The sequence below is a fragment of the Ceratotherium simum genome, chromosome 19 (genome assembly GCF_057802395.1).
Source record: "Ceratotherium simum simum isolate JZ-2026a chromosome 19, ASM5780239v1, whole genome shotgun sequence".
Lineage (NCBI taxonomy): Eukaryota > Metazoa > Chordata > Mammalia > Perissodactyla > Rhinocerotidae > Ceratotherium > Ceratotherium simum.
This window is the reverse complement of record NC_141918.1, coordinates 323,448-337,229: the sequence shown is the minus strand read 5'-3', so window position 1 is coordinate 337,229 and position 13,782 is coordinate 323,448. Positions and strand designations below refer to the sequence as shown.

General features: G+C 36.6%; 2 protein-coding genes across 2 annotated transcripts in view; one reads left to right on the top strand and one right to left on the bottom strand.

Annotated features, from left to right (window-relative positions):
- MTO1 (mitochondrial tRNA translation optimization 1) overlaps positions 1-13,782 on the bottom strand; it is a 39,422-nt gene that overhangs the window by 23,086 nt on the left and 2,554 nt on the right. Inside the window, exons 2-9 of the mRNA XM_004422035.3 lie at positions 11,018-11,217; positions 10,820-10,937; positions 4,369-4,658; positions 2,649-2,761; positions 2,360-2,550; positions 2,004-2,134; positions 890-1,094; positions 637-808 (exon numbers count right to left, since the gene is read on the bottom strand). Coding sequence (XP_004422092.2) covers positions 637-808; positions 890-1,094; positions 2,004-2,134; positions 2,360-2,550; positions 2,649-2,761; positions 4,369-4,658; positions 10,820-10,937; positions 11,018-11,217 — 1,420 coding nt within the window. The remainder of the gene's footprint in view (positions 1-636; positions 809-889; positions 1,095-2,003; positions 2,135-2,359; positions 2,551-2,648; positions 2,762-4,368; positions 4,659-10,819; positions 10,938-11,017; positions 11,218-13,782) is intronic.
- On the top strand, positions 7,053-7,811 carry LOC106800547 (rRNA-processing protein FCF1 homolog). The gene has a single exon (XM_014781066.2). It carries the CDS (start codon positions 7,104-7,106, stop codon positions 7,662-7,664), a length of 561 nt encoding a protein of 186 aa, XP_014636552.1. The 5' UTR covers positions 7,053-7,103; the 3' UTR covers positions 7,665-7,811.

Sequence of the window (13,782 nt, the reverse complement as noted above, 5' to 3'; positions counted from 1 at the left end):
TAAGGGACTCTTGAAGTGAGTCCAAAGAATTTAGAACACTCTGCTTAATCAGAGAGGTTTCCTTGCTGGAGGTCACAGACAACAGGAGACCATTCCAACTGCTCCATGCTCATCAAACAAATATTTCTTGGTTTGTACCCTCTAAATCTTAGGAAAGCCAGAACTCAATGGAGGCCACAGAGAAGTTATATAAAAATTAAAAGTAATAATTTAAAATCGTATATATATATATTTTTTTAATTTTTTTTTATAATTTTATTTATTTATTTATCCCCAAAAGCCCCAGTAGATAGTTGTATGTCATAGTTGCACATCCTTCTAGTTGCTGTATGTGGGACGCAGCCTCAGCATGGCCGGAGAAGCGATGCGTCGGTGCACGCCCGGGATCCGAACCCAGGCCACCAGCATCGGAGTGTGCGCACTTAACTGCTAAGCCACGGGGCCGGCCCTAAAATCGTATATATTTTTAATACTGCATAAAGAGATGCTACATCTAAAGGATTTTGAAAAGAAGCCAAAAGTAAGCTACATTCATTTAAAATGTGTAAGTAGGGAATCTATAGGTAATGTTTTTTTTCTGTAAATGATCTCATTTTTCTGTAAATAGTAAGAAATGTTTATATTAAAAATGCATACCTGAGAGGCAGACTTTTATTGATACTTATAGAAGCCTCTGGAATTAACTTTTTCCATTTAGAACTTGAAAACTCAATGGATTTTAGCACAGAAATGCCTTCTTCTAAAGAAGACTTCATCCAAGAAGCTCTTTCATATCTTTCTTGGGACACACAGCCAGCTTCCTTATACCCTGGAAGAGGGAGGAAAAGAACAGAATGAGAGAGGTGTTATAGAAGAGTAAACCTGGTCACCGGACTTCAAGAAGACTTACCTCGGAGTGTAAGCCTGCTGTCGGCGTTATCGGGGCGCAGTGACAAACGGAACTCGGCTCGGCTGGTGAACATACGGTACGGTTCGCTGGTACCCAGTGTGGTGAGGTCATCAATCAAGACTCCTATGTAGCCTTCTGTTCGGCTAATGATAAAAGGAGGCCGTTGTCTGACCCGAAGACTTGCGTTGATTCCAGCTATCACACCCTACAAGAGGACTGAAATGTTTAAATGGCTATTATGAACTGAACAAAGAGCTTTCCTATTCAGAACACTACCTGCAAAAAACAGCATGGGGCAGTAAGAAAGCAGACACAGCCCAGAAGGGATAGAACAGAGACAGAAAATGTGATCCTTATTCAGAAACAGAATATGGGTAATGTACCACTTCATTGTTTTCAGAAATATCTAATATTCCCAATAAGCCTATGTGGGCTAATCTTTTTAAAAAATCCACCGGTAAGACTTTTCTAGCATTTTCCCACTTAGAAGTAAAAATAACACAACTTCCCACTTAAAAGGAGTAATAATATGATAATTTTCAATAAAATTATGTTCAAAGAACTAAATTTTTTCTTTCTTTCTTTTTTTGAGGAAGATTGGCCCTGAGCTAACATCTGTTGCCAATCTTCCCCTTTTTCTTTTTTCTCCCCAAAGCCCCAGTACACAGTTGTATATCCTAGTTGTTTTTCCTTTTAGTTCTTCTATGAGGGATGCCACCTCAGCATGGCTTGATGAGTGGTGAGTAGGTCCGTGCCCAGGATCCAAACCGGTGAACCCTGGGCTGCCACAGCTGAACGCATGAACTTAACCCCTATGCCACTGGCTGGCCCCTAAATTTTCTTTATAAATTTCAGAAGCAAATCTACAAACAAATCTAATCAAAATATGACATCAGATCTAGGAGCTCAGAAAAGAGTAATAAGGCCACAAGTGTTTTTAAATCCTATTGTATACAGTAGCCGTCTCCATATTATCTTGCAACAGAAAGAAGTCTTCTATTACAGTTATGAATTGTATATAACATCTATATAGTTATCATAACAGACATTAAAAGGAGGTACAGCAGTTAAATAGTCCTTTTCTGTTTATAATAACATTTGAACAAGCTCTTACTTGAGCTGCAGCTTCCTCATAACCAGTGGTGCCATTTATCTGTCCAGCAAAGAAGAGCCGTTGTACCAAATGAGTCTCGAGAGAAGGAGTGATCTGACGGGGGTCTAAGTAATCATACTGAACACCATAGCCTGACCAAAGAATAAATGATACAAAATAAGTAAAAACAGAGCTGGGTTTGCTTCAAGGTAGAGATGCAAAGACTATTATTAAGTGCTCTTCAAAACAGAAGACTATTTTAAATGCACAGATGTTGGGCTTTGTCTTCTGAAGCTCTAAGCAGCATGAGTGTAACTAAGGTCTCCTGCTAAAGTGATGCTGAGCTCACACTGAAGGGCAGCTGTGATTCTCTTTACCTGGCTGAACCACCTGAGCTTTCTCCAAGCCTCTAATGCATGTGATCATTTTCTCTTGAAGTTCAGCTGGTAGCGTCACAGATAACCCTTGGGGGTAGATGAGGTCAGAATCTAATCCTTCAGGTTCCAACCAAACCTGATGCAGACGGTTTGGAAAACGCAAAACCTTTGATTCAATGGAGGGACAGTATCTAGGAGAGGACATTGAAATAAAGAAAGTTAATGAAACAAACAAAAGAGGGTTGACATCATCCCTTAAAGTAACTGAGCATTGATATTTTGTCCTTACCGGGGTCCTCTTGTAGTTTCCTTAACGTGACTATTGAGGTGAAGGTTCTCAAGGATAATCTCATCCACTCTAGGGTTGGTGTGAGTCAAGTAACATGGCAGCTGATCTTCTGGCTAAAACATAGGACTAATTACAACACTGTTTTGCTTCTCTATTAGTCTGCCTCTTATTCAAATAAATTGCACACATGATATGCACTTACTTTTATAGACATTAAATCTATGCATGATGCCGAGTGCTACTTATTAAGTATTGTCAAAACAACCCCAAATATGAACCTAAATTTAAGCAAGCCTCTAGATCCATCATTTTACAGGAAATATAGAGGATCAAGGAACATGTTTAACACACCAGAGGGATGAAATCAGACCAATCTAGAATGTGGGAAATTCTAGAGTACAAATGACTCAGTTTGTTCCACATATAAATGTCAAAAAAAAAAAAAGAGCTGTTTTAAGACACATCATCCAATGCAATGTGTGGACCTTACCTTGGTTCCTAGTTCAAATAAAACAATTGTAAAAAACATTTTAAATAAACTGTAAACATTTTAAATAAATATTTTAAAACTACAAAAAACAACTAGGGAAAACTGAACACTGAGTATTGGATGATGTTAAGAAATTATGTTTTGCTGGGTGATAATGGTATCGTGGTTGATTTTTACAAAGTTCTTATCTGTTAAAGACATAAACCAAAGCACTTATAAGTTAAATGATGTGATGTCTGGGATTGTTGCTTTAAAACTCAGCAGGAAGAAAGTGTTGAGGAAAGATGAAACAAGAATGCCAAAAAATGTTATTTGTTAAAGCTAGGTGATGGACACATTCATTATACCATTTTTTCTACTTTCTGTAACTTGAAAATTTATTTTAAAAAAAGTAAAAATATACACACTAAGAAAGTATCATCATGATTTACATTTTACCAAAGCAAAAATATAAAAGTGACTTGCTCAAAATAACAGAATATTTGGAGCCACTCATTAGGATAACTCTCACCAGAAACTAGGACCATCAATTATTAGTCCTCAATTCTAAACACACAATACACATTTTTTTTTATTCAAAAGATAGGCAAAAGTAGCCTGTATTCTTCAAAAATATCAGTATCATGAAAGACTGGAGGAACTGTTCTAGACTAAAGAGAAATGACAATTAAGTGCAATATGTGATCCTAGATAGGAAAAAAAGAAAGTTGCTATTAAGAACCATATTGGGACAATCAGCAAAGTCTGACCATAGACTTTATATTAGGATAACGGCACTGTATCAATGTATCATGATCTCTGCAACTTACTCTCAAATGATTCAGGAAAAAAAATAAGAATGTATTACTGTTTTATACATTAAATACATAGATATATATCTATATGTCTATATAGAGAGATAAATATGGGAAAATATTAACAATGGGTGAATTTCAATGGTTTATAAGAGTTTGTTTTAATAGTCTTGCAACTATTCTGTAGGTCTGAAATTGTTTCAGAAAGTTTTAATAGGCAAAGTTATCAAAGTAATGAAATTTAAGAACTTATGGGGAAACACCCAATTAGCCAAATTAGCTAATCCTTTAAAGATCACTTTTTTGTACCCTAAGCAATAGTGATGTAAAGTGAACTGCTACCAAAAAAAAAAAGGAAGAAAGAAATGGTTAGGCTATAACTTGCTGTGAATAGCCAATATCAGCTGTAAAGCCAGATTTTCATAAATTATCTTACCTCAATCCACACTGTCTTATGGATAAAGCTGAATGGTATGGAGGGATTATCTGGTGTCTGCTTGTTTAGAATGCTGAAATTAATAGACTCTTTGGCAATTCGGGGTGGAGTCCCGGTCTTCAGTCTTCCCACCACAAACCCCAACTTCTCCAGAGTCTGAGCCAACCCTATGGAAGGCTGATCCCCTAAACGTCCTGCCGGATGCATCTCCAATCCAATTACAATCATGCCTCGCAGAAACGTCCCAGTAGTCAGAATCACACTCTCTGCATACACTGTGCTTCCATCCACTAAGTGACGAGAGAGAATGAAAATCGTGTTCTGTTACCATAGATCAAAGTGGAATGTGACTAGTTTCCATTAAAACTACAGAAAAACTTTGTCTTTAGAAACTTAAGAAAGAATTTTAAATGAGTAAGAAGGCTATTTGTTATCAATCTCAAGAATTCAAGAAAGCTGGGAGGGAGAGCATAATAACGTCAGCCAATGCACATGTTCCTAAAGTCATATCAGCACTGAAAAGTTAGTGTCAGTTAATTTTTTTAATTAATTAATTTTAGACTTCTGGTTAAATATGACAGACTATCTCACCTAATTTCTTCTCTCTCTTGAAACTTGCAAGAAAATAAAATAAAGGAACAAAAGAGGTATAAAACCACAAAGACAAGTAATAGGAAAGAACTTGTCAAAAGATGAGAAATCTCAAAATATTTTTGCAAGATAGAAAGCGGCTGGAAGATTGACAATTCTGATCTAGCAGAGGGGAGAGGGCTGTAACGCAAGAATCCAAAGAGAAGATACTAATGAGAATAAACTAATTTGCCTTGCAAAGGCTCAGAAACTGGAGAACTGAGAATGAGAACTAAGAAATGTAGGAATGAAGCGTGGGGCTGAAAATGAGAGAAGTAGTTGAAATCTATATATAAAGGTTTTGTTTACAGACAGATCTACTTTACAGGAAAATAGAGGTTAGTCTTCGGGTAATAGGGAATTACTGTTTAACGGGTACAGAGTTTCAGTTTAGAATGATGAAAAAGTTCAGGAGATGGAGGGTGCTGACAGTTGTACAACAGTGTGAATGTACTCAATGACTCTGGACTGTACACTTAAAAATGTCAAAATGGCTAATTTTATGTATATTTTACCACTATAAAAAATTGTATTGTTGGGCCTATAAAATATAGACAGGGTCAAAAAATAGCATTTAAAAATACTAAATTAAGTAGCAGAAGTATAAGTAATTTAAAGGTGTAAAAGTCTACACTAATAAAAATAATATAAACATTAAATCTGGAAAGGAAAGGAGGCAGGGGAGAGAAAAGGAAATGAAAATAAAACTAATTTAGTAATTGTTTGTAAAGTCAATAAACATTGACAGAAGAAAGTGAAGATTAAGCATATCATATAAAATCATAGTTATTAAAGTAATCACCAGAACAAAAACGCAAACTTTTTTTTTTTTTTTTTTTTTTTTGCTGAGGATGATTGGCCCTGAGATAACATCCATGCCCAACCTCCTCTATTTTATCCATGAGTTGCCGCCACAGCATGGCTTGATGAGTGGTGTAGGTCTGTGCCCATGGGATCTGAACCTGCGAACCCCGGGCTGCTGAAGCAGAGCGCACAAACTTAACCACTATGCCACCAGACATGCTCCCAAAAGACAAACTTTTAAAAAAGAAACATAGCTCCAAAAGCAAAGCAAACACAGATTAAGTGGGGTAAAAAAAAGTACAGAACAGTACATATAAAATGCTACTACTATGTGAAAAAAATTTAAAAAGTATATACATACACATGAAGATACATATAAAAGCACAAGTAGAGAGACTACACAAGAAACTAGCAATGCTCTTGAGAAAGAAAACTGGTTGGCTGGGGGACAAGATGAGAGAGAAAACACTTTCTCACTCTGTATTCTTTTGTCCCCTTTAAACTGTTTACCATGTGTATGTACTCCCTGTTCAAAAAAATTAACAACTCTATAATAAAAATTAACTTTAAAACAGCGGAATTAGGTCAAGATCTGTATTTTAAATAATGACATTCTTTAGCACAGCTCCTCTTACCATTTTGTTCCCAGAATGCTAGCAGGCAGCCATATTAGTCCCCTAGGCAGAAGACTGATTCTTCTCCTGAGAACTAACAGACATCGATATTCGGGAGTTCCGCAACAGAAAGGCCAGTTCAATCCCTAAGCCCCAGACTACAGAGTTGGCCAAGCAATAAAACTAACTGTGCACACACAAATCTTCCAATCAGTGTTTTAGTGCCTCATTTAAAAATCTGAACAGACAACTAAAGTTCCCTAGAGACTTGAAGAAAGCCAAGTACATGAAAGGGAGCAGCCCAAATCAGCAAAGAGAATAAAGAAATCTGGAGAAAACAATACACGGATCAGAAAGAAACTTCAGGAGGAGGGTCCAAGAAGGGACGTCGTCAGACCACATTTTGGGCGGATATTGAGGGAGTCAGGCGTTAGCGAAATTTCCCATATTCCCGTTGCTTATTTTCATTTTGATCTTAGCTTTTAAACTGCGCCGAGCGGTGCCTATTATGCACTAGCGGCTGGGGAGAGAGGCGGGCTGGGTCAGAGAGGATAAGACGACCTGGGAGGGAAAGAGAATAAGAGGAGGGAAGAAGGAACTCAAAAAGATGCAATGTATTTCCAACTATTTTAACTCTAAAATTTCTATTTCAAGGGGAAGCAAAAGAAAGCAAGAAACTATGCGACCATGAAGCGAATGCTTAGTCTCAGAGATCAGAGGCTCAAAGAAAAGGATAGATTAAAACCTAAAAAGAAAGAGAAGAAAGATCCCACTGCACTCAAGGAAAGAGAAGTCCCCCAGCACCCTTCCTGCTTATTCTTCCAATATAACACACAGTTGGGCCCACCTTACCACATCCTGGTTGATACCAACTTTATCAACTTTTCCATTAAAGCCAAACTGGACTTAGTGCAGTCAATGATGGACTGTCTGTATGCCAAATGTATCCCTTGTATAACTGACTGTGTAATGGCTGAAATTGAGAAATTGGGGCAGAAGTATCGAGTGGCTCTGAGAATTGCCAAGGATCCAAGATTTGAACGATTACCGTGCACACACAAAGGAACCTATGCGGATGACTGCTTAGTACAGAGAGTAACTCAGCACAAGTGTTACATTGTGGCCACTGTTGACCGGGACCTTAAACGAAGAATCCGGAAGATCCCTGGAGTTCCCATCATGTACATTTCCAACCATAGGTACAACATTGAGCGGATGCCAGATGATTATGGAGCCCCTCGGTTCTAATTCTTAAAAGGCAAAAATTCCTCTACCTTCTTTCGACCAACTTTCTCTGCTGCCAGTTCATTAAACATACTATAGCATGAATTATTATTCCACTCACCCATTTGCTCTGTTATGAGCTGAGTATGGTTAAATACACTCACATTTTGATGTTGTTTTGGAAACGATATTTTGTATTATTTTAAAATTTGTTGCATCTTTTTGTAAATCAGGTGACTGCTCACACAATTTGATGGTCATTGTTTTATATTGATTTACTCAACAAATATTTATTAAGGTTATACTAGGTACTTAATAAGATATGGTCCTGCCCTAAAAGATGCTCATATTATGGTGGGAAAGAGAAACCTGTGGATGAATAAACACAGTAAAATAATGATGCTAGGATAAAAGTATGAGGGAGTAGACACATATAGGAGGAAAGAATGATTTCTTTCTGCTTGGTTGGGATGGGGAGGGAGGAAAGGCTAGAGGTAGTAATGTTTGAGTTAATCTTTACAAATGAATAGGTGCTTGCCCAAGGAAAGAAAATAAGACATAGGAACCATATGAACAAAAACATGGAGACATGGATGTTCTATGAAATGAATGTACTTGGCCTGTTCAGACAACTACCAGAAGGTTTTTATAAGTAGAGCATAGGGGTAGGGCCCTGTACACACATCTGAGACTCCAGAGGTAGGAAGTGGAAGGAAGGGGGCCTAACATGACATGCTAAAGGGTTTGGACTTGGTCCTGAGGTCAATAGGGAGTTATTAAAATTTTAATTAGGGTGGATAACATGATTGGATTAGATATTTTAAATGATCAGAAGGTAGTGTAAAAATAGAGAAATAGATTGTTGAAACAGAATAAAAAGTCCATAAACCTATATATTTATGGCAATTTTGTATATTATAAAGGTGGTATTTCAGATCTGTGGGAAAAGGAAATTATATTAGAAGGCCAAATAGTGTGGAGTCATTCTACCAGGGTTAGAATCCTGAGTCTACCAGTTAATATCTGTATAAACTGGGCAAACCATGTAACTGTTTGGTGCCTTCCTTGTTTCCTCTTTAAAATGTTTAATCTTCAAAACAACCCCAAAGAGATGGGATTACATTGAACAGAACCTGACATGTGTAAGTGTTGTTCAATAAATGATGATGGTTATTAAAAAAAAAAAAAAAAAAAAAAAAGAACGAAACTTCAAAATCGGTAATTAAAATCCTTATATAGATTAGAGAAGACATCAAATTCAGAAACCAACAACAAGATGCTAAGCAAAAGAAACAATCAGAAAAAAAAGACACTGGTTACAAATGAAAAATATTATAAATTTAAAAAATTCATTACAAGGATTTGGACAATAAAGTTAAGGAAACCTCCTAAAAAAGTAAGGCAACATGACAAAAAAAAAAAAAGAAGAAGAAGAAACCTAGACGAGGGCCGGCCCCGTGGCTTAGCGGTTAAGTGTGCGCGCTCCGCTGCTGGCAGCCTGGGTTCGGATCCCGGGCGAGCACCGACACACCGCTTCTCCGGCCATGCTGAGGCCGTGTCCCACATACAGCAACTAGAATGGATGTGCAACTAACGACATACAACTATCTACTGGGGCTTTGGGGGAAAAATAAATAAATAAAATCTTTGAAAAAAAAAAAAAAAAAAAGAAACCTAGACGACCAATCCAAGAAGGGATAGAAATGACAGAAAGAGAGCATGGAGAAATAATAGAAGAAAATACCCCAGAAGTCAAGGACACAGATTTCTACACTGAAAGAGAACACTTAGTGCTCCACCACAATGTATGAACAAAGACTACATTGAGGAACATTGTTTTAAAATTTCAGAACACCAGAGACAAACACAAGTTCCTAGAAGATTTCAGAAAGAAAAAAAATCTCATACATAAAAAATTTAAATCAGTGCCTACACTGAGCTTCTTAACAGCAAAACTGGAAGCTAAAAGATAGTGGAGCAAGATTGTCAAAACTCTCAGGAAAAAAGATTTAAACTAGAATCCTATTCTCAACCAAATTAAGAGTCAAATCTAACGGGAGAATAATATATTTTTAGATATGTAAGGATTCAAAAAATCTACCTCTCACAAATCTTTTCTTAGGAAGCTACTGGAAGATGTGCTGCAGCAAAATGAGGTAGTAAGAAAGAGACAGACTGGGGTCCGGGGAAACAAGGGAGGATGTAACACAGCACAGTGGTGAAAGGAAATCACAAAATGACATCTTTGCAGAAGGCCCAGAGAGCAACTGTCCTGATTACAGCAGGGGGCTGAGGGGTGTGAAAGGTGATGTCTGTGGGAGGGAAGCACCAAAGAAAAAACAGAATTGATAGGTTATTTGAGTATTGAGAAAATGATAGTTGTTTTCTGATGAAAAAGTTGAACAGGTACACAGGTAAAATAAGCAAATAAAAAATAAAGCAATTATTAACCCAAGGCAAAGCAAACAGGTTATGAAAGGAAACAAACATAACATACTACCTGGGTCTGCAGTGAACAATACTTAAATAATCATAATAATGTAAATACTGTCAACCAAAATTTATGGTATAATTATATTGGAAGGACAGAGGGAAAAAAGTAAGAAATTAAAGAGAGCTACCATAACAAAAAGTTAATAGATAATGTGTAAGACTGATAATTTAGGGAGTAAAAATATAAGCATATTGTTTAAAAATAGGGAAGTATATATGAAAAGTGACAGCTAAAACATCGAAGTGGTTAAGTCTGGAGAGAGAGAGAACTGTTTTTCCATACAAACTTTTAAATTCTATTTGATTTTTTAAAAAATTATGTGCGTGTGTTATTTTGATTAAAAAATATATAGCAAATAAAAAATATATAATCTTATAAAATATAAATTTAAAAAATTTAAAGTCATAATTAGGAAAAAAACAATTACAAGAGAAACACCAGGAGAAAACGACACAATTGTACAGGCCATAAAGTCCTAACCAAGATGGTATAGATGAGCTCAGAATTTGACTGAGCTTCATGAAGGTCAAAATGAAGACAAATATGATTTTTTCAAACAATTTTCCTCATCCATGAAGAGAAAACACAATTTCCTAGAATAAGCAAAACATCACCATACTTTGTTCTAAAATAAATTTCTCACATGGAGTTTGAGACATTATTATCAGCTATAACCAATACATACCCAAAACAACACCACTGACACGGCATTTCCCAGTGTGCTCAGGCTCTGGTTCTGTAAGAATAAGATCTTCTACAGCTCCCTCCTGAACAGTAAGCAGTGGTGTGTTTAGGATTTCTTTCTGTCAAAAGAGAACCCAAGTTGAAACACAACAATTAAACAATCACTATAATCTCTCCTGTTTTCATGCCCTATTCTTACCTGCATGTTCTGCTTATAGAGTTTCCTATCAATTTGAGCTCTCAGACCCCAAACAGCTGGTCCCTTACGCCGGTTTAATACTTTGTAATGTACACCAGACTGGTCACAGATTCGAGAACACAAGCCATCCAAGGCATCTACTTCCCTCATTAAATGGCCCTTTCCAATGCCGCCAAAGGAAGGATTACAGGACATCTGACCTACGAAAACAGACATAAACAAAACAAATACATGAGTACTTTGCACATTGTGAGTGTTTAATAGGGAAATGTCTGTGCAAGTGACCAGAATCATCTCATACGATAAAAAATAAAAAACTTGAAATATGCACTGAAAAGAAAACTCCGAAGTCCCAATGGGATGCACGAGTTATTCAGGGTGTCCTGAAGACAAACTACTGCGTGTAGTTTCTTTTGATAATCTTTTCCTTGGTGCATATTTTCACTCTTTCATTAGGTTGCCTTTTCCTTTAAAGTGTAGTTTTGAAATCCTTACCTCATAAAACCTTCCCAAATCAAACATACTTTTAAGAAGTACCTTGGCATTGATTCACTATTATAATCAATTATGTCTTCCATAAATGCCATCTGCTGTTTTCTTTTTGCTTATTTTGCAGAAATAATTAAATTAGAAACTACTTGAAAGTAGGAAACCATATTTAATACTTTGTCTTTAAATTCCCATAGTCTTATTTGGAGGTCTAAACTCACGTGGTTACCTCAAAGGTTTTTACGGGAAATGAAGGAGTGGGAAAGCTCTGTTAACATCTTCAGGTCTGCTGCAGCCACCATCAAGCCCTCCAAAACACTGCATGGTCTCCATAGGGAGACTGAATAGTGTTGTGATAGGAGCAGGGTTAGGAGTGAGTGAAGGAGATCTGGCTCAATTCCCAGATCTACCACTTACAAACTCTGTGATTTTTGGCAAGTTACCTAATTTTCTGTACCTTGGTTGCCCTACTGTAAAAACAGTGATGATAGCTGTAGTAGATTATTTCCCTCCTTCCTTTGATACAGAATCACAGTTTTATTTAGGTAAACACTCTCCCCTAGGAGGCTTTGTGTTCAGGGAGTGTGACCTAAACTTTGTTGAGGGGTAAATCTTTATTGATCTAAAGTAATCATGGTATACCTGTTCTTACTTGCCAGTGTCTGGTTTAAGGGTGGGAAATAAGTCATGAGGGGTGAGCTGTTAGGGGGTCTCTAGGAAAGGTTTTTCTTTTTTCCTTTAAAGGGATACAAGGATAAAAGAAAAAACTTCTGCTGAAAGCTGTCATATCTGGATTTGACACCTGGAACTACAACAGCCATTTTGCAATTATGAGGATAGCTAGCTTGAAGACAATCCAAGAGCATCATAATGGAGATATGGAATGAATTTGAATCCTTGGACATTGTGGGCTGCTGAATTAACCAACTTTAGAGCTTATCTACTTGCAGACTTCTTGTTAGGTGATAAATTCTCCTTTTTGTTTAAATTCATTGAATAAGGCTTTGTTACTTGTAAAATGAGATAGTGTACATAAATCAATTAGCACAGTGTCTGGCAGAGAGTAAGCAGTAAGTAACACTTACTAATAATTAATTTATTTCCTAGGTCAGTGTAAAACATTCTTTGCTTCTGATCTTCACTTTTTAAAAATCACAATTTCTTTGCATTGTTTTTTTACATTTTTAATCATAAATAATTTTTTATCACCAGCAACATTTTAACAATTCTTCTATACTAATTATTTTCTCAAAGGTGTAAAATATTGCTATTTACATAAGTATCCTTAAAAATGGATATCCTAGAAAAGTGCTCCATATACTTTGTATAAAATCAATAAGCATAAATAATGAATATTTATCCTATCATTGAGTTTATATGAAAGCAACCAATTTGCATTCCTGAATTACTAATTCAACATATTATTTCACATAAAAATGTTAAACTATTTTTTTTTTATTTTTATTTTTTGTGAGGAAGATCAGCCCTGGGCTAACATCCATCCTAATCCTCCTCTTTTTGCTGAGGAAGACCAGCTCTGAGCTAACATCTATTGCCAATCCTCCTCCTTTTTTTTTTTTCCCCCCAAAGCCCCAGTAGATAGTTGTATGTCATAGCTGCACATCCTTCTAGTTGCTGTATGTGGGACGCGGCCTCAGCATGGCCGGAGAAGCCATGTGTCGGTCCGCGCCGGGGATCCGAACCCGGGCCGCCAGCAGTGGAGCGTGCGCACCTAACCGCTAAGCCACGGGGCCGGCCCTAAACTATTTTATTAAAGAAACAAAAAATAAGAAGTAGAGAGAATAGTGTAATGAATTCCCAGGTCCAATCTTAACGTCTTTTATAGCTCTACCCACTTCCCTCTCTCCCAGACATCATATCAACTGTAAATATTTCAGCCAAGGAATTATTTGTTTAGAAAAAACACACATACAATAACTTGATCATACCTGAAACAAATGAATTGTTTGTTAATGAATAAGTAACCAAAATATAAACTAGAAATGTGAAATGACATCACCAAGTATGATTTTTCATATTACTCTGTACTACTCTTAAACAATCTTCTTCCCATCTTTAGAAAGGACACATTTCAGATACTTTTAGATCAGAGGTGACAACCCAGTGGTTTGCCTGTGATGTTTTGCTTGGTACACATAAGGCTTTTGTTAAAAATAAACAAATAAAAAAACTGAATGAGAATGTATTTTCCAGCTCACTACTTGTTCCCATTACTCCATGTTGTTTTACATCCATCTAGCTTCACACGTTTAAAT